Source organism: Numenius arquata, chromosome 21 (assembly GCF_964106895.1).
Source record: "Numenius arquata chromosome 21, bNumArq3.hap1.1, whole genome shotgun sequence".
NCBI classification, from domain to species: Eukaryota; Metazoa; Chordata; class Aves; order Charadriiformes; family Scolopacidae; genus Numenius; species Numenius arquata.
The window spans coordinates 7,385,920-7,403,810 of record NC_133596.1 but is presented as its reverse complement, the minus strand read 5'-3'; the positions used below and the strand labels follow the sequence as shown (position 1 = coordinate 7,403,810).

The window sequence follows — 17,891 nt, the reverse complement described above, 5'->3', positions numbered from 1 at the left end:
ACCCCGGGCTCAGGGTCATGTGTGAGGGACAGGGGGGTACCAGGGAGGAGGTGGCCACAGGCAGGACCAGCGGGAGACACGGTCCCACGGTGCTCCTGGGCCCGTGGTTCCCACCAGCACCATCTCCTACTCCAGCCAGCCCCGCACCCTCCCTGCACCCGTCCCCGCTGTGGTCGGCGCTTCCTCTGCGTGCGGCCGAGCAGGCGGCTGCAAACCTCCCCCAGGGCGCCGGTACCACGGCACAGGCAGGATGCTGTCCCGCCACCACCTACGGTGCAGCAGCATCCCTCTGCCACTGCATCCTGGGGTCCCACCGGGACGAGCCCTCCCCCAACAGAGCGCGATATGGGGCATCAGGCCACAGGCACGTGCCCACAGACCACCCTCATGGTGGGCAACCCCATCCCTATGGCAGGCCACCCTGTCCCCATGGCGGGGTGGTAGCCCTGATGCCACCTGGTCTGGGCCACCATCAGCACAGCCCTCGCCACGGCAACCTCACAGGCAAAGATGCCTGTGGGTTTTATCCACCCAAAAAATGGCCCCAGCCACAAGGGCCACAGGGATGAGGAAGAGGATGAGGGCACCCAGCGCCGAGGGCACAGGGAGCTGCTCTGCAGGCCCCAGGACTCCATCACGCCCAGCGGTGCGGGGCTGGTGGTGGTGCCCGGCCCTGCCCCATGTCCCGCCAGCCCTGCTCCTCCTCCTCGGCAGCTCCCCCAGCTCCTGAGGCACCAGCGCAGCCCAGGAGCAGCACGTCCCCCCGTGCAGGTACTGCCATCAGGATGGTCCCCGGGTGTTGGACCCCCTGAACCGCAGCCACTCCATCCTACCTGCTGGTGTGGGGCTGCCCACGAGGCCGTGGGGTGCGGTGCGGTGCCAGGCTCCCACGGCTGCCACAGCCTCACACCACGCACGTGACGCCGGAGGAAATCGTCTCGGCGCTGGGAAGGAAGTTGAAGCCGAGAGCAGCTCGGTACCGGTCCATGCCGCATCCTCGCGCCCCACCAGCACGGCCAGGCCCCGTCCCTGCACCCCTGCAACCCTGCTGATGACCCAGATGACATCTCCCTGCCACAGCACGTGGTGATGTGAGCCCCCCAAAACCATCCCCACCAGTGGGGTTATGATGGCTGCACCCTCCTAACACTGCACTTTGGGGATGGATATCAATAAAATACATCATTCTCTCTTACGAGTGTGATCCATCGCTCCATCCGCGACAAACTGGCACCGTTGGCAGTTTGAGCATCATCAGCGGTTATTGACAGAGGACACAAAGTGAATCTGAGTCCCAGATTCTCAAAAGAATGGGCTGGGGGCAATGGCATAATTGGGAAGTCCTTGAAGACAACTTAGAAGTGATTAGAGGCCACACAAAGGATGGAAAAGGGAAAGGAGGTACCAGTTCAGAAGCTGCAGATCAAGAAAGGGAGACACCCCCTTTTCTCCCCCTTGGGGAGCAATTGCAGGACATGAAGTCACAAAACAAGCGATGCCCGGGAGGGAAAGGGGCCATGGAGGTGTCTCAGGGGGTATGTGATGATGGGCCGTGTAATTCAATGGACTTTAAAGAGAAGGTGAAGAGGGCACCTTACCCACTGCGGAGCAGGGAGGGGACTTGTGGCTCTGCCACCGCTCCCGTCTCCCTCAGCCGGGGGTGCCTCGTTGTGAGGAGAGGGGAGAGGAGACCGGAGACCCCAAACCCCTGCAGGGCTGACAGTGGCCCCAAGGCCCCCTGTCCCACTGACAGCACCCAAAGGCAGCCCAAGGTGCAGCCCGGCGACACCGGCAGCAGCCAAACATGGGTGACACGGGCACGGCTGCCCCCGGTACGGGCTGTGAGCCCAGGTACAAAACGCCTGGCCCTGGACGGCAGCTCAAAGCCACTGGGGTCACGCTGTGTCTGTTGCTTTGGGCGTGGAGGGGGAAGTGAAACCTAAACCACAGAGGGGCTGAAACCCACAAACCGCGAGCGCACGGGGCTGGGGTGGCCATGCTGCTACCGTCCCTTCCCAGAGCACGGCAGCCAGAAGGGCCACTGGTGGCCGCAGGGCTCCCCAACTGGTCCTGGCCAGAGCTTGGTCCAGGCTGACAGCGGGAATATTCCTTTAGACCAAACGCATTGACTGGGCCACACTGAAACGTGGGCTGAGGCCGACAGGGCAGTGGAGGTGTCTGTGCAGAGCTCACCCTGGGTTCGGCTGATCAGGCTGAGGGGTCAGGAACACCGGGCACCCTCTGTCTCAAGCTGGCTCGAGTGCTCAAATACAAGCGTGAAGGGAAACACGAACCGTTAACCCACACCACTGTCTCAACTGCCGTTGGCCAACACCATTAACCCACACTGGCCAGGAGCGCCCCACACCAGCACCCCTGGGGGTGCCAGAGCGCGGGAGCAGCCTCCTTGGAGGGGTGGCAGCACCAGCAGCGCCCGGCTCCCTCCACTACAACCGGAGCCCAGATCCTCAGTGAGGGGTTGTTTTAGAGCATGGATGGAGCTGTTTTTCCTGTTCACGGGGGATTGCGGCCTGTGGCTGTCACTCCCCTTCTTCCCCCCACGCAATTACTGATAACGCATCGGGGCTAAAAGGTCTAGTCCCTGCTCAAACCCCAGCAGTTGGCTGCTTTTAGCGACTAACTCAGAGAGCACTTCAGGGTAACGGCAACACAAATACCTGGAACCTCTCAAGCGTTGCTCCGGGACAGGAACTACTTGAAATTGCTGCTTTTTAACAGCGGGGGCAGCCCCACAGGCACCAGGCTCAGCTCCCTCTTCCACAGCCGCTGACTGGTCTAAACGCCCTCCCAGGACTACCATCCTTTGAAGGTTCCTTGCCCAGCAGCCCTCCTGAAGCTCGGCCCTGGGCTGGCCCCCGGCCTTTGGTCCTTCGGCCCCACCAGCCAAGTCTCTGGTGACAGGAGCCCCCCACTCAGGACACAAAACAGAGTTACACCTACTACTTCTTTTATTGTTTTTTATTTGCATAAACAAACTTCAGGGCTTCGCTAAACAGGAACTGTTCAAGTCAAAACAAACCAAACTCTATGGGTGTGTGCAGGGAAGGGGGCACAGCGAGCGGGGGGGGGGCACAGGGGCAGCGCGGTGGCTCTGCAGCACGTGCACACGCGGGGACAACGCAGGGACAGGCCTCTCCTGCTCCGCGGGACTCAGCCCCAGAACTGCCTGCCGACTGCTTCTCGGCATGTTAAAGTAGAAGATAAAAAGAAATAGGTCATAACGGCCGTCCTCAACCAGCACAGGAGGGATTTGCCTTTTGTCTTTATAAAAAGATTAATAAAAAATATTGAAAAATTCTCATCTCCTTTTTTATATTTTTAACCTAGTAGAATTCTGAAGTTTCTTAGAAAACTATGTTACCTCGGAAAGAGCACTCGTGTTCACAACCAGCTGCAAAGAGGATACACAAAATGCCTACAAGCAGTTTGGGACTCCAGCACACACCAGGCCTAACACTGTACACACACAGTGGTGGAAAGTAGGGTAGAATTTTTGTTTTTTTTTAAACCATGCTAATTTCGTTAACCTTCAACATAAAAGGAAAACAATCATTTTTAAAAGGCCCTAAACTCAACTGTTACATAAAAAAAAAAAGTTGTCTTTTTTTAAAAAAAATCATAGCAGTTTGGTCCCAAGGAGTTAACATTTAGATGTTTATTCACATGCTTCATTGTTTTCTTATTTATAAGAACCAAAAATAGTTTCCAAAATTATCATTGAATTGATGTTACTACATACGTAAAGGCCTAAAATAAGTAGAGTATGAATTTAAAAAATTGAATACACAATAGGGGAGGAAAATTTGAACTGGCGAGTTAATCCCGACCTTTACTATTTCAAATTATAAAAGAGAAACAAAAATGTCAAGACTACTGGGTTAAGATGGGCACAAACCAAAATCCACGTTGTCGTCAGAGCCTGTTACCAAAAAAATAACTGACCGTTCAATAAGGTCACAGAGGAGAGAAAACCCAGGGTCTCACCCCGCACTCGACCTTACCCAGTCTAGAAGGTGAGTCTTGGGGAAGATTGACTCCGAGTGGCTCCAAGCGTGGGTGGTTCCTCAGTTCCAGCCCCAGGAGGGAGGCCGGACTCTGGAAATGCAGTGAACTTCGGGATGGATTCAGAGCTGCGCTCCGGGCCCCGCTCAGCACGTCCCCGTCGCCCTGACGCCTCCGTCACCCTCCTGCCAGGGCTCTCGCAAACAGGCAGACGCTGCGGCTACTCCGCTGTCGTCTGTAAGGTGTCCTTTTCCTCTCGGTTTTCTGTTCCACTCTCGTCGTCCTCAATTTCTCCTTCTTCTCCACTGAATTTGTCATGAGCCCACTTGGGGCTGGTGCTCGACTTGCGGAACATGAAGCGACCTCTTCCTCGGGGGAAAGCACCCCGGCCGCGGCCTCTGTTCACCCACTTGTCCGCTCCTTCACCCTCCCGGTCGTCGTGCTGCACAGGAGGAAGCCAAGGACAGAGGCTGAATCAGACTCACTACCAGCAACAGAGGAGCAGGAGAACTCCAGCTTGTGATACACAACCCCACGGCCAGGTCGTCCTGTCTGTATGGCCAGTACTGCCATCTAAAGGCACGGACCATGTCACTGGGCTCAAACTGATCCATTTCTATACTTCAAATGCAGGGTAAAGACCAGATACCCCAAAAAGTTACAGCTCTGCCCTCAACAAGATCAGATAGAAATACAGTAATAAAATCAAGGGTTTCTTGTTTGAGGTACAAGACTGAAATCCTGCATTATTAATGAGAGGTGAGAGATCTTAAGTAACCGCAAATCTCAAAGAGACCAAATGAGTTAGTGTCCGTTTAAAACCACCCCTTTTTCAAAGAACCCCACCAGGACCCTCCCAGACTGATGCCCATTCGCAGGGCTCTGCTGTCACCAGACAGAGAAAGGACCGGTACTGACCTATCCAGAAGCTGGGCGCTTTACGGGGATGGAAGAACCCAGAAATGCAGGCCATCTGGACCATGGACTGAGATTTAAGTTGTGTTTTCCACAATACTGTGAAACGTGTGCTCTTTAACAGGCCTTTAGGGTTTCACTTAATGATAACCACTCAACAGAGAACAGAAACAAGCTCTCTTTAGCCATGAGCCAGAAGCAGCATCACCTGAAGCCTTAACCTGGGGGACCGGACAGAGGTAAAAGCACCAGCTGTCACTGAACTACAGCATTTAAGAGCAGCTATACCTGGAGAGTATATAGATTTTCAGGACCTCAGACACGTACCAAGTAGTACTTCTTGCTCTTTGGTGTGTATTCTGGATCCCACTCCTCCTCTCTGGTTCGCTTCTGGAAGTCGTTGTTGCCGCCACTGTTGCTGTTGTTGTTGCCTGAAAAGTTGCCTCTGCCCCATCCTCTGCCTCTCGCTCTGAACTGCTACAATGGCAAAACACAGAGGAAAACTAAACCGGCTGCAGTGGCAGTACCGTCCCACCCCCAAGGCACCGAGAGACACAACAACACTTCTCTAACTGTCCAAGAACTCCTTTAGCCCATCATGAAAATAAGAGAACATTTTTAGGGTTTTCTAGCTCATCTCATCACACGGTACATCAGTTTCTGTAAAGCTGTTCAAGGTCATGTGGAGGCACTTCCAGAGCACCCAAGAGAAGGCATCTGACAAATATCCCATGCACAGAAGACATCTCTGTAGCCAAAGCATACGAGGTGCAAACAAGGAGCGTGGTTCCGGCCAGAGGAGTCCCTTTGGAGCCAACCCAAACGGACTGACACACATCGTGCTGCCCATCGGCACTGCCCAGCAATTACTAACGCACAAAAGCTTCCAGGCTTGATTCTGCTCCACGCATCTGGAGTGCAACTGCCCAGACTGTATTCCCAGCACCCTGGTGTGTGCTCCAGACCCAGAGCAATCGTATTCTGGCTCATCATCCACAACCAGACAACGTCTTTGGTATTTTTCCTTTACGGATGCTTTAACTGTGGAAGACCAATACACAATGGCCACTTTTTGACCCCTTTGGGAATTGATACCCAGGGGCAGGGGATGGAGAACACTTACAAAGGTCCCTCTAGCTCTTCCTCTCTCGTTTGGACCAGTGAATTCCTTAGTCCCAAGGCGGGACTTGTCAAAGCCCGTGGTGCTTTCCTCCCTCTCCTCAGTCTCCTCAGGATACTCCTCTGCTTTGACTGAATGAGAGGATCGTGATGACGACGAACTGGATCTGGATCGCTCCCGTACCCTTCGGTGTTTCCTGTTTCAGTGATAGGAAACGGAGGTGAGGGGGACACCAACAGGGTTAGTCAGTCAGTCGTGACTGGTTTGCTACAGAACCATTTCCTTATCACTCCCCTGTCAATGCAATGCTCTCCTATTCCTGCTATGAAAAGCCACAGTAAGAGCTCAGGGTTAGTTACAACAGACAGATCTAACGCAGGTCCCAAATCTTCTCCAGAAAGAATTTCTTGCTTCTAAGGTGTTTGCACCATCTACTATGAGATAAGCATGCATCTACAGAGCTTTGGTCAAATGGAAAACCAATCTAATAGAAAAGGATTTAATTAACATTAAAGCAAAGTCATTGAAATATGGTGGTTCTCTAGAACACAAGAGGAACAAGAAGGAAAAGTGACTCACCCCTTCTGATACATGGAGCCTTCTCATTTACCTTTACTAATTATTTACTGTTTCAGATAGATATAACGGTATCAAGAAGACACGCAGAGGAACAATTCATGGCACTGGAGCTTATGTCAAAAGGTGCACAACTGTACGTACACGGTTGCTGTCTCCAACCTTAACACCAGAAACACAAAAGGCAGAAGGAAATGGCTATTTGGTTTCCTACATACTTTTTCTTTGAGCCTTTGTGACTTTTCTCTGTTTTCTCAGTTGATCTTTCCCTTGAGTGACTTGAATCTCTTGAGTCCACCGATTCTCTGGATTTATCGCGTTTAAGATCTCTTTCCTTATGTTTTTTACGGCGTTCAATATCAAGGCGCAGGTCAACAGGGTCGTCTTTATATTTCCCTTCAGCCTACAAACGCAGGGAGGGGGAGAGTTTAACACAGGGGTTTGCAGAGCACTGGCTCAGCACCATTACTTTGCTATTGACTGCACAGAGCTCTGCAGAACATGAGTTTTCTGAATACTAATCAATAATCCACTTTAAGATGTAAAATAGTGCACTATTAAAATATGTTTTTATTTGCCAGAATTCAATTTTCCTACTTCTTTCTTTTTTTTTTTTTTAAGTAAGATCACTGCTTTTTAACTTTTATTCTCCTCTTTTAAACAGCATTAGAATAAGTAGCCTGATAATAGGGGAGGGAGAAACAGAGAAGCTGACACTTATTGTAGAGCACAGCCAGTGAGAGATGAGAACAACTTGGAAATCCAACCCAACTGACTCTGGACAGAGCTACAGCATGTCACGGTGCCTAATAGCCCGTGGCCGTCTGTAAACAGGAGTTAAGGAGAAGCAGAAGTTGTTTGCTGCTTGGAGATAGCCAAGATAGTGATTCCTGATCAAAGAGGCCACTGAAAAGCAGCAGCCACGTGCATCTGGGAGAACACCAGCATCCCACGGATGGATGTGGGGCCTTTAACACGTCTGTCAAGAAGTTACTCAGAGGCAGACGTCACCTGCAGCTCTGCTTCCCCCTGACTGGAAGGCACCTTGTGAAAGATGCCAAGAAGTCCCCTCAGACGGAACGATGGGTTTGTCTCCACGACCCCAGCAAATCTACCAGTGCAAGCTGACTCTGGCGTTTCACAAAGCAAAAGAGCCACCAGTATGAAAAATACTCAACTAGCTTTTATTCCTTCTTACATTGTCAATTTAAAAAGCTCTGGTAATGCTTGCTTTGAGTTGTATTTCAGTTGCTGCTTAAATAATGGATTAGGACAGTTTCTTTGGGAAATGAGAAGCTGTGTTACCTGCGCGTACTGTAAGACCAGTGGAACCTGGATGAGGTTCTGCTGCCTGCAGGTACAGGAGCAGCAAAGGCAGGGGTTGTGGTTCTGACAAGCGTTTAACTGGGCAGCGGTACCTCTGCGGGACGGCTGTGCACGATGCCGCTACCAACAACATACAGCTCCTCGGCTGTGCTCAGCGATCACAACTTTAATTACACAATTCTAATCTCGGGACTGATATGCAACATACATCATATTAATTGTCTTGAATTAAATAAATACAAAAGGATTAGTAATTCTCTAGCTATTAAATTTTTTACTTACATGAGTTTCTAAACACTTTTTTGTTTAAATAAATATGTCAAATAACGCAGGAGTGAGAGCAGGCGTTTTGTTTTGGTATTTTGCTCTTCTACTTTCCCCAGGCAAAGAGCTTTAATTTCTACTCTGAGAATAAAACTGCTCCCAACACGATGGATGACAGATAAGTGACAATATCAGCAGCAGCTCCCTTATGTGGTACAGCAAACACCTATTTGGGTTTGGGAGGGCAGGTCTGTTTCACGGAAGGCTGGCGAGCTGTTTGGAAACCACGTTTATAATACACTCTGCCAAGCTGATGCTCAGAGTTCAGGCCCATCAAATCCATCTCACCATCGTCCATGTCAAGCCACAAGTGTGTTTGGAAAAGATCGAAAACAAATATGAAACAAGTAAGGTTTCAGCAGGACTGTTTAAAAATCTCTTCAACGTTCAACGTAAATATGTATGAAGGTGAATAAACAAAGGTTAAAATCCCAAACATTTTACCTTAAGCCATTTTTTATGACTGTTTACAGTGAGTGCAATGGCTTAACATTCATCTACTCAGAAAAGCTAATACACTCAATTCCAAATGGTCTGATCTACTACAAGAGGTGCTGAATGTTAACGTAACAGCAATCAACAGAAATGGTACAGTAAGTTGTTAGAACAAAATTTATCATCTGCTTAATAATGTATTTGGTTTAGATAAGTATTTAGTTTTACTTTCCTCTTTTTGACATGCATGTCTTTTTGAAAACATGGTTGGAAATATCGCATGTATACAATTGATTTAATAATACTTACAAGCAGAAAAATATCACAAAAAGTCTCTTCTCTCATCATGGGCACTTGTTCCAAAAATCCTCTCTTTTTTCTCAAGCTCACCTCAATTGACTTTGGGGTCATTTACCATAGTCTAACCACTTCACAAAGGTTGTTGATACATTTTTAATAAAAATTAACCCTTTGTAGTTCATTTTTAGAATTATGCCCATCCTTAAAAGAAAAACACAAACTTAAGTAGAGAGTAATTTAAACAAAAACATCACTGTTAAGTTCATGCCCAATGCACTCATTTTGTTGAATTAAACTAATCACAGTAAGAGTTCACCTTGAAGCCAGGATCCCTGGAACTTTTCGTTTCCTCTTGAGAGAATCCATGTTTTCTAAAAGTACTGGGAGATATATCTATCCTCCTGAAAGTAAAGAAAGGACACAGATAGAATCTTACTAGTAAGAAGAGTCTGAAGTTTTTAGATCAAATGTCATTTAAAGCAGACCAATATTTACAAAGGTACTTAAAACTCCCCATATTTTTCCTTTTTTTTTTTTTTTTCTGCAGATGATGACACGATTGAATTATTCTGGAATGATTCTGAAGTTTAAGAGAAGGTAATCTGAAATACCCCCGAAATGTTACAACAGTGTCTAATGGCACCAACCTGTGGATTTCAGGGCTCTTTTTGTTTTTAGCTGCCTCTTGTTCCATTCCTTTCTTTAGATATTTGGTAAAGCGTTCATTCAGTGTCATTGTTGAAGACCCAAAGTGATGCTCTGTTGGGGTTTGAGGAAACAATGCCAAAACATTAATACCATCTTTGTAAAAAGACGAAGCACATCAGCCCTCCAGCTGGGTCCCACTCAGAGGCAGGACATGTGACGGACACTGGTGATGGGCTCTAACACCGCTGACAAAGGCCATTTCAATCTTGAAATTAACATTTATTCAAGTGAGTCACAAATTCTCTCCAATACACAAATTCTAAGTAAGTCTCTTGGAATATCGCTCAGGTAAAAACCAGAATGCCTCTTCTGCCTTTCCAGAAGGAAAGTTATTTTCAGAGAAGACTCATGACCTGGCTGCTATTCTTATCTGTGGTATATCTACTGGAAACCAACTCTCCCAGCATTAACTAAAGCGCACGAAACCCACTCATTTGGGGAAGGGAGGAGTGAACCTTCATCTGAGGACACACAGAGTTCTGACCTACCTCTTACATGATGGACTATGGTCACTATATGTTGGGCAAACAGTTCAGAAGGACTTCGCTGAGACTGAGCAGACTGAATATGATGGAAAATTGAACGAAATTCTTGCTCTTTTTTGTTGCTGTGCACAAGGTCACGACACAGCTTACGCTCCTGAGCCAATATGCCACTTGGACTGGAAAAAGAACAGACCACATGAAATAGAAGAACAAGGTAAAGGGAAGCAGTTTAAAATGATGAATGTTTCAGAAGTTGGAAGCTGACTGCATTTTTTACGGAGTATTACGAAGGCACCTAAGAACATTCAATAGCATGAGCAGGACGCTTGTTTCAACATCTCTAAAATACACTGGTCTCAGTTACTGTAATAATTCAGGTTGCTCATTATTCTGTACTTGGAAGGCTGTGCAGGTATTTAACCCTCACCCCTGTGAAACACGAGCCCATTCTTACACCCCAGCTGGCTGGATCTTTTGCTACTGTTCCTAAATTCTAGATTAACCTCTAACATCCCACAGAGCGTATCAACACTTACTGGCTACTGCTGTACAAAAGTATGTTCTGGAATAAGTTTTTACTGTCTTAAGATTTCCTGAAGCTATGCTGAAGTGGCTCTCAGAGCTTCCTAGAGTTTCAGTAATGCTATGTTGAGAACAAGAGTAGTTAAACATACTCCAGAGAACCCGATGGCATTCAAGCGGCACTGTAACTTCACCGTCCCACTAAGCTTCCAGCAACACGAAGCCACTCAGTTCCTAACTCTTTCCAGACCTCGGTGTTGTGTGGAACCTGATGCAGAACCATTTACATTCTGAGATAAACTTACACCTAGTCATAGAAAAGATTAGAACAAGTTTTTTAACCTTCATGCTGTAATTTCACCATCTGCAAACTGGTAACCCCTCTAACCTCCCCCCACGAAAGGGTCACACAAGTATTATAATGCCAGAAAAAATTTAATCCCTATCTCCAAAAAATGCAAATTGTGATGCAACATGATTTTGCCTTCCTGACACTTGGCAAGTGTATGAGGATCTCAGGAAGAGAAACAGGCAGAGATCACTGTTTAGACTTCTGAGAAGACAGTAAACACTTACCGTGCAAGATCTTCATCAAAGGAATCCATTCGAATGTTGACCTGGGCCTCACGAGTAATGGAAAAGGAGGATTTGCCAGGAGCTGCCCCCTCTCCTTTGGTGCCTGGTTTCTCCTTTACCTCTGAAGTCTTCCTTGGTGGGGGAGAAGAACTTTTTTCCTGGCTTGATTTGTAAGTGGTCACTCTAAAATTCTTTTCAGGAACAAAGCCCCTGTGACCTGGCTCAGCTCTCTTGGGTGCTGGTCTCTCTTCTTTTTTTGATCTGTCAGAATAGCTCTCCTCCTCCATTTCCTCAGATTTCCTTTGTTTCTCTTTTCCAGGGGGCAAGAACACCACGCCTTCCCATTTTCCTGACCTATCCTCTTCTTGACTTTTACTTGAAGTTGCTACAACTTTAGACATAAATTTGGGCTCATCATCAAATTCCGAATCTTTTCGGCCCTTTGCCTTGTCTTTCTTTTCCTGCTCATCTGTTTCCTCTTTGCCATAATGACTTTCCTTGTGGAACTCCGGGACCTTTACTTTGTCAAAGTCATCCCGGAATTTGTAGCGCTTGGGCGATTGGCTGCCACGGTATCCCTTCTCGGAGTCGGCTTTGGATGCATACGAGTCAGATTTTGCCTTTCCATCTGTTGATCCCAACTCAGAGAAATTCCCTTTTTCTTTACTTTTTTCTTTTTCAACATTTGTTACTTTCTGTTCTTTGTCTTTCCCATTCTCAGTCTTCTGCTCTTCCAGATACCTGTTCATAAAACAGACATCATAGAAGTTCTCTTACTAAAAATCAGAGGTTAATACTTCAGTGAAAGTAGTCAAATTTCAGAGAACATCAAGCTATGCATGTACAGAAAGCTGTCTCCAGGCCCTAAAATAGTTAAAACGTACAGCAGATTCCTCAGCCTGGATTTACACTTTTAGTTCTCAATAGATTCAGCAAATGTAGAAGAAAATGGATATGCAGAACTGATGAAATGAGGCTTAAGAACAAATTAAAAACAACTTACCCACAGATTCATGTTAAGGAAAATAGTAATGTCTTACCCAAGCGCTTTATTTACAAACCTGGTTCAGGAGAACAACACATCAAAACTTTCAAACTGGGCTGTTCTGCTTTAAACAACACACTGGAAATAAAAGCCTCAAAAGCTACTTCAAATTTTGGATGCAAGTTTCATAGGTAAGCTAAATATTTCATGATAGACTGCAAATACAAATAAAAGCAAAAAGGTTAACAGAGGAGAAAATTTATTTAGCTGGGAGAAGAAAAAACACTTCTAGTGAGAACAACAATTTATCATGAGCTAGTTTAAAGCATCAGAACTATGTTTTAAAGCATTCATTAAGCAAAACCCTAGTTTTGAAGAAACAGCAGTAAAGCCTAAGGACATTAGTTCAGTGCTTTGAAAAGTTCAAGAGTTACAGCTTTTTCTTTTTTCTTTTTAAATTTCAGGCACCCTTGATAGAGAATCAGTCCAAAACAACTTTAAAATAAGAAGATATTTACAAGTGCTTGTGAATGCTACCTTATCTTTTAAAACAAAGCATCACCTTCAGCCATGGATCTGCAGTGGACTAACCAAGCAAACAGACATGGCAAGTTGAAGCCTTTTGTATGGAAGGATTTCTTAATTTTGGTGATGATCTCGGTGCTTCAGTTTCTCAAACTGCCCACAGACACAGGCACTGCAACTACATCTGCCTTGGGCTGCCTGCAGCAGGACATCCAGGAAGAACTACATTTTGCTAATGTATGGTATCTAATGCAATTCAAGAATGCAGTATTATAAAAAAAAGTCTTTAACTGAAAAGTAACTAACTCCAAAATGCCAGTTTCCAGTGCACACTGTTAGGTCACTAGGAAATCTCATCGGGCACATCTTCAAGTGTTTATGTTTGCAGGGAACCTACACAACCTTTAGAACTGACCAAGTCAGAAAACTAACTCCAGCTTCCTTACAGCACAAGGCCGGTCTGTATTCTGTTCTATAATTTAAACAGTACCAGGCCCAAACGGCTGGCGGCTGTTGGCACAGCACCACACAACACTGAGAACCCTGACAGCGCTCAGGGAGAGCACCTACTCATGCAACCCCACTGGTCGAAACCACTGCACACGAGGAAACACAGCACTTGCCTCTTTGAGAAGGCTCCTCCTCCAGGAGCCGGGGTCTCCTCCTTCTGAGACGTACTGTAAATGGAACCGATTGGTGTTGGACTTTTGCACACAGGGCTCTTCCGTGTCGGGCTCAAACCAGCCGAGCCGTGGTCGAAGGGGCTCTGGTGAGAGCCCGTCTGAAAGGAGGTGCCGCCGCTCTGTAACCCAGAGCTGGTCTGCGAGGGGCTGGACAGTGGAGGGCTCGACTTCTGCAATGGGCTTGGCCGAGGAGAACGACGCCTCACCACGACCGACTGGAGAGGGCTTTTTAACGCAGGACTGCGTTCCCTTGGGCTAAGCTCAGACACAGAAGCTCTCGACGCTGAGCTTGTACCATAGGTGGTCATATCTTGCCATGGTTTTGACCCCTCAGATGCCTTGGCATCCTGAGCTGCTGCTCCTGAGAACGGCTGCTCCTTAGACTCATCACCTTGATTATCTCCTGCAGCCTGAGATGCCCGGGTATCCTTGGAAGATGACTTTTTCTCCTTTCCAGATTTACGCTTGGAAGACTCAACTCGGCTATGATTTGAGGAAGACCGGGAAGAGGAAGACCTCCTTGACCGATCAGAAGATGACTTATCAGAATTTCTAGAATGACTTCTAGACCTTGGTGAAGGAGATCTTCTCTTGGGTGAACGAGAGCGTGACCTCCCTCTACGAGGGCTATACGCTTGGCGATAATTTTGCCAGTTTGACCTGTAATTCCCATATCCTCCTCGGTTATACTGGTTCCATGGATAAAACCCTCTATTTCGGCCACGAAAATAATATGGTCTCCTGTATCCTCTATTATGACCTCTGAAATCCCGGTTTTGGTAGACTCTCGGATGGTTCCTTTCTCTGTTATGAGATGGAGAATATGATCTCGAACGGGACCTAGAACTGATAAAAGAAAAAAATTATTCTTCTGTCACCACTTTTTATTCAAAGGCATATGGAAAAGAATTTGAAAAATTCATTTCTAAGCTTTTAAAAGTAATTTCTTTGGTTTACCCTCATCCAATGGAGGTACTACAGTTTGTCCTCAATAAATGGCAGTGGAAATGACTTGTATCTATGACACTGCCAATTATTTGATTATTTGATAAAATAATTTGATTTCAGGATCCTTGCAGAGTCCACGATGCGTACGCGCTGCTCTTCATTTTTCTAGGATGAACATGGCTGCTACCCAGCTTCAGAAAAAGTGACATATCTCAAAACTCCAGCCCTTTATAACTCAAGGTCAAGGTTATACCTCATTTTAGATCTCCTCTACAAAGAAGTATTTCTTTATGCAGGTCATGCTACCATTACTGAAACAGATCCAAAAATCCTCCTGTTGTGTCCCTCAGTTATTCTCACGTGCTTTTGAAATTCTGATAATCAAGATGAAAACCCACGTCTTTGCCAGGTAAGTTAAATAAAATGGTACACCTCCACCCAAGAGGGGCAGTGCCAGAGCAAACCCACGTTACTCTACAGTTTTATGTTTTGAAAGGTGCACCTTATGCCTCAGCTGAGGAGCTGGAGCTCCATCAAAGGGGCAGGAGAGCAGAGGGATGCGCTCTCCTCAGCCTGACACCACGAGATGGCACTGTTCAGTGTCCCCCGCTCGCCGCCATGCAGGACACTCCTACAGGACAGAACCCAATCCAAGACAAATAATACAGATTTAAGTGGCAGAACACTGAGGGGTAATTGTTCCAATAGACTCTTCCACTACATTTTTGGAGCTGCAGTTGTGTAACTGTTTAAAAGCCTCACTGTAGCTCAGGGTTAGATGCCAGCTTTACAGTAAAGATTTCACAGCTGTTGGAAAAACACAAACTTCTGCCCAAAGTCAGAGATTTTAGAAAATTTGCATTAGTAAAACAGAGGAACATCCAACTGCTAAGTTTAAACAGAAAAGAGATTTTTCCAAATGTAATTTTAGTAAATAATATGCACTGAAATAATTTCCAGTCCCTTCTTACATTAAGAGAGATCCACCTCAGAAACGCTCCAAAAGTTGCAGAGATTATTTACAAGAAATCTTTTTTAGAAAAATGCAGCAAATATTATGTAAAAGAAACACTACAAGTAATAATTGCCCAACTCCACCAGCCCCTGTAGCCAGCCACAGCTAACACACACCACTCCAGTTCTACAGCACCTACCATTTTTTCATTTTTACCTATTGTAAAGTCATAAAGAAAGAAGTAGTATTAGGCAGAATCCAACACAGCAATACAACATAGAACAAACAGTAAACTTACCAAATGAAGAGTAAAAAATTTGTGGTGTATGCTGAAGTACCCAATAACGGACTTTTATGCCAAGACACCACAAGACCTACCTCAGAAAATATCCTATGGCCACACAAGATGACTTGTCTGTACTAACCCCATCCATTTTGATTTTTTTTTTTATTTTTGTTTTTTAAGAGGAGTTATTTACAGAGCACAAGTAGATTCAGCAGCAGCACAGAGGAAACAATCATGTTTGCACAGGGCTCCTTTGTTTTCAACTGCCAAAGTTCCTTCCTAGCCAGGCAGATGTTCCCAAATGCCCACGTATCCTCCAGCACTCCAGCTCCCTTCTGCAAAGAACTCCTCTGACTCAAGTCTCCGCCTCTCATTCAGTTTTGTCATGTCCTTCTCTCTCCAACTGTACGTTTATTAGAGCCTCTGCATTTTAAAAATCTCTTTAATTGTTAACAGTTGCATGTGTTTATATTCTGAGAAATCATTAGACTGTGTGTTATTAATTTAAGACTAGTGAAAAAGCAGCTGAACATCATTATACCCAGTCCAACCGGAATGCCTTTGCCAGGCACAAAATGCTTAGCCAAAAGAAAAGGAAAACAGAGATATCCTGAGATCCAGAGATATCAGGCCTTTAACTGGCCTGATCAGCAGCAATTCAGAGAGATAAGAACAACTATTATGCACATTAATGATTTCTCAAAATTAACTGCAGTGAAATTAGCTTTACCTTCTTTACCCATCCAGAACTACCAGCTCCTGTATGTTTAGGGGAGGGGCAGGGAAACAATAAAAAACTTGCCCCTACCTTTCATCACAGTACCTTAAACTGACATTAAAACTCATCGCAATTTATTTTTAGAAAGAGGGGGAAAGCATGCAGCCTCTGCAAAGGCCCCTCAAGTCTGGGATCAATTACATTAAAAGCTTAAAAAAAAAGCCAAAATGTTTTGCTACGGACCTTCCCAGCTCCTCTTCCCCACTCTATGGAACATGCACGGTAACTCTCCCACAGCAGTAAAACAAGTGTCTGATCAAAAGCAAAATCTCAAAATAATCTCAGGTCAGGATAAAAAGCTATGATTTTTTTGCACTTTGTCCTGCTTTGGCAATTTCAAACATCATCATCATTAACGACAAGTACTTTTGATATGGGAAACTGGATCTCAGAAATTGTGCGTACTTAGCATCAGGACCAGCACAACAGGCTATCCCTCACACACAGCAGCAACTAAGAACTGCAGAAGAACATGGGGGAAAAAAAAAAATTAAAAAAAAATCACACAGATTTGACAGAGGCTTCAATTAATACTTGTGAGGAAAAATAAAGTACAGGGAAGGTCTTCTCTAAGGGCCCAGTCTAAAAAAGCTGTAACTACTTCACTGTGGGCTGTATCCCGGACAGAATGAGCTGTACTAACGAACCCACCTCATCTAACTGTACACGATGGTACCTGGTAGTGCTTGCATTAGGGGAAAAAGACTTGCACAGAAAGTGAAATTATTGTTTACCAAAAAGCCATGCTACACAGACCAGATTAAGGGCTCAAAAGAAGTTTCTTGACAATGCTGAGAAACAGCTCCAACTGAAAACAGTACTGGTTGGCAGGAAACAGCCCAAGCCATAGGACACTATCTGTCCTGGAATCTAATCAAAAGTCTTTCCCTGGAAAAGAATTAAGTGACAAACCATCTGAGCAGGACAGAGAGGAAAAACACCGTTACACCCTTTGGCTTCAGCGCTGCACACACTTACCTAAGTCTGCGCTTTCTCGACCGTGAGACAGAACGAGAACGGGAGCGAGATTTGGAGAAGGAACGTGAGCGCGATCTTGATCCAGACCTCGAACGGGAAGATCGGGATCCAGATTTTGATTTGTTAGTTTTAGACATCTTTGCAAGCACCTGCCAGCTGTACCTGAAGGAAAGAGGGTAATAAAAGTATTTGAAAAATGAAGTCACAGGGCAGATTTGAGAGAACAGGCAGCATCTGGCAGCCTGACAGACTACAGAGTGACGTGAAGCTTGATAAGGCTGGAAATCTGAATGTTTGAAGTGGCTGCCTAATCACGGATGAATGGTGTTGGGCTCAGAATAGAAGGTTTATTTCAGTCTAAGGAGGAAATCTGCAAAAAGAATAAAAGGTTTTCAACCCAGAGTAATTACAAATTTGAGCGCTACAGTTGAAAGCAGCAAGTT

At 46.0% G+C, this 17,891-nt stretch overlaps 1 protein-coding gene across 1 annotated transcript in view; it reads right to left on the bottom strand.

The window, feature by feature from the left end:
• Positions 1-2,953: 2,953 nt before the first annotated feature.
• The window catches only part of THRAP3 (thyroid hormone receptor associated protein 3), a 31,187-nt gene continuing 16,249 nt past the window's right edge, over positions 2,954-17,891 (bottom strand). Inside the window, exons 4-13 of the mRNA XM_074162073.1 lie at positions 17,449-17,610; positions 13,444-14,349; positions 11,311-12,051; positions 10,216-10,388; positions 9,667-9,778; positions 9,336-9,420; positions 6,853-7,037; positions 6,062-6,254; positions 5,266-5,415; positions 2,954-4,465 (exon numbers count right to left, since the gene is read on the bottom strand). Of these exons, the coding sequence (XP_074018174.1) occupies positions 4,244-4,465; positions 5,266-5,415; positions 6,062-6,254; positions 6,853-7,037; positions 9,336-9,420; positions 9,667-9,778; positions 10,216-10,388; positions 11,311-12,051; positions 13,444-14,349; positions 17,449-17,585 (2,904 nt within the window). The 5' untranslated portion in view covers positions 17,586-17,610 and the 3' untranslated portion in view covers positions 2,954-4,243. The remainder of the gene's footprint in view (positions 4,466-5,265; positions 5,416-6,061; positions 6,255-6,852; positions 7,038-9,335; positions 9,421-9,666; positions 9,779-10,215; positions 10,389-11,310; positions 12,052-13,443; positions 14,350-17,448; positions 17,611-17,891) is intronic.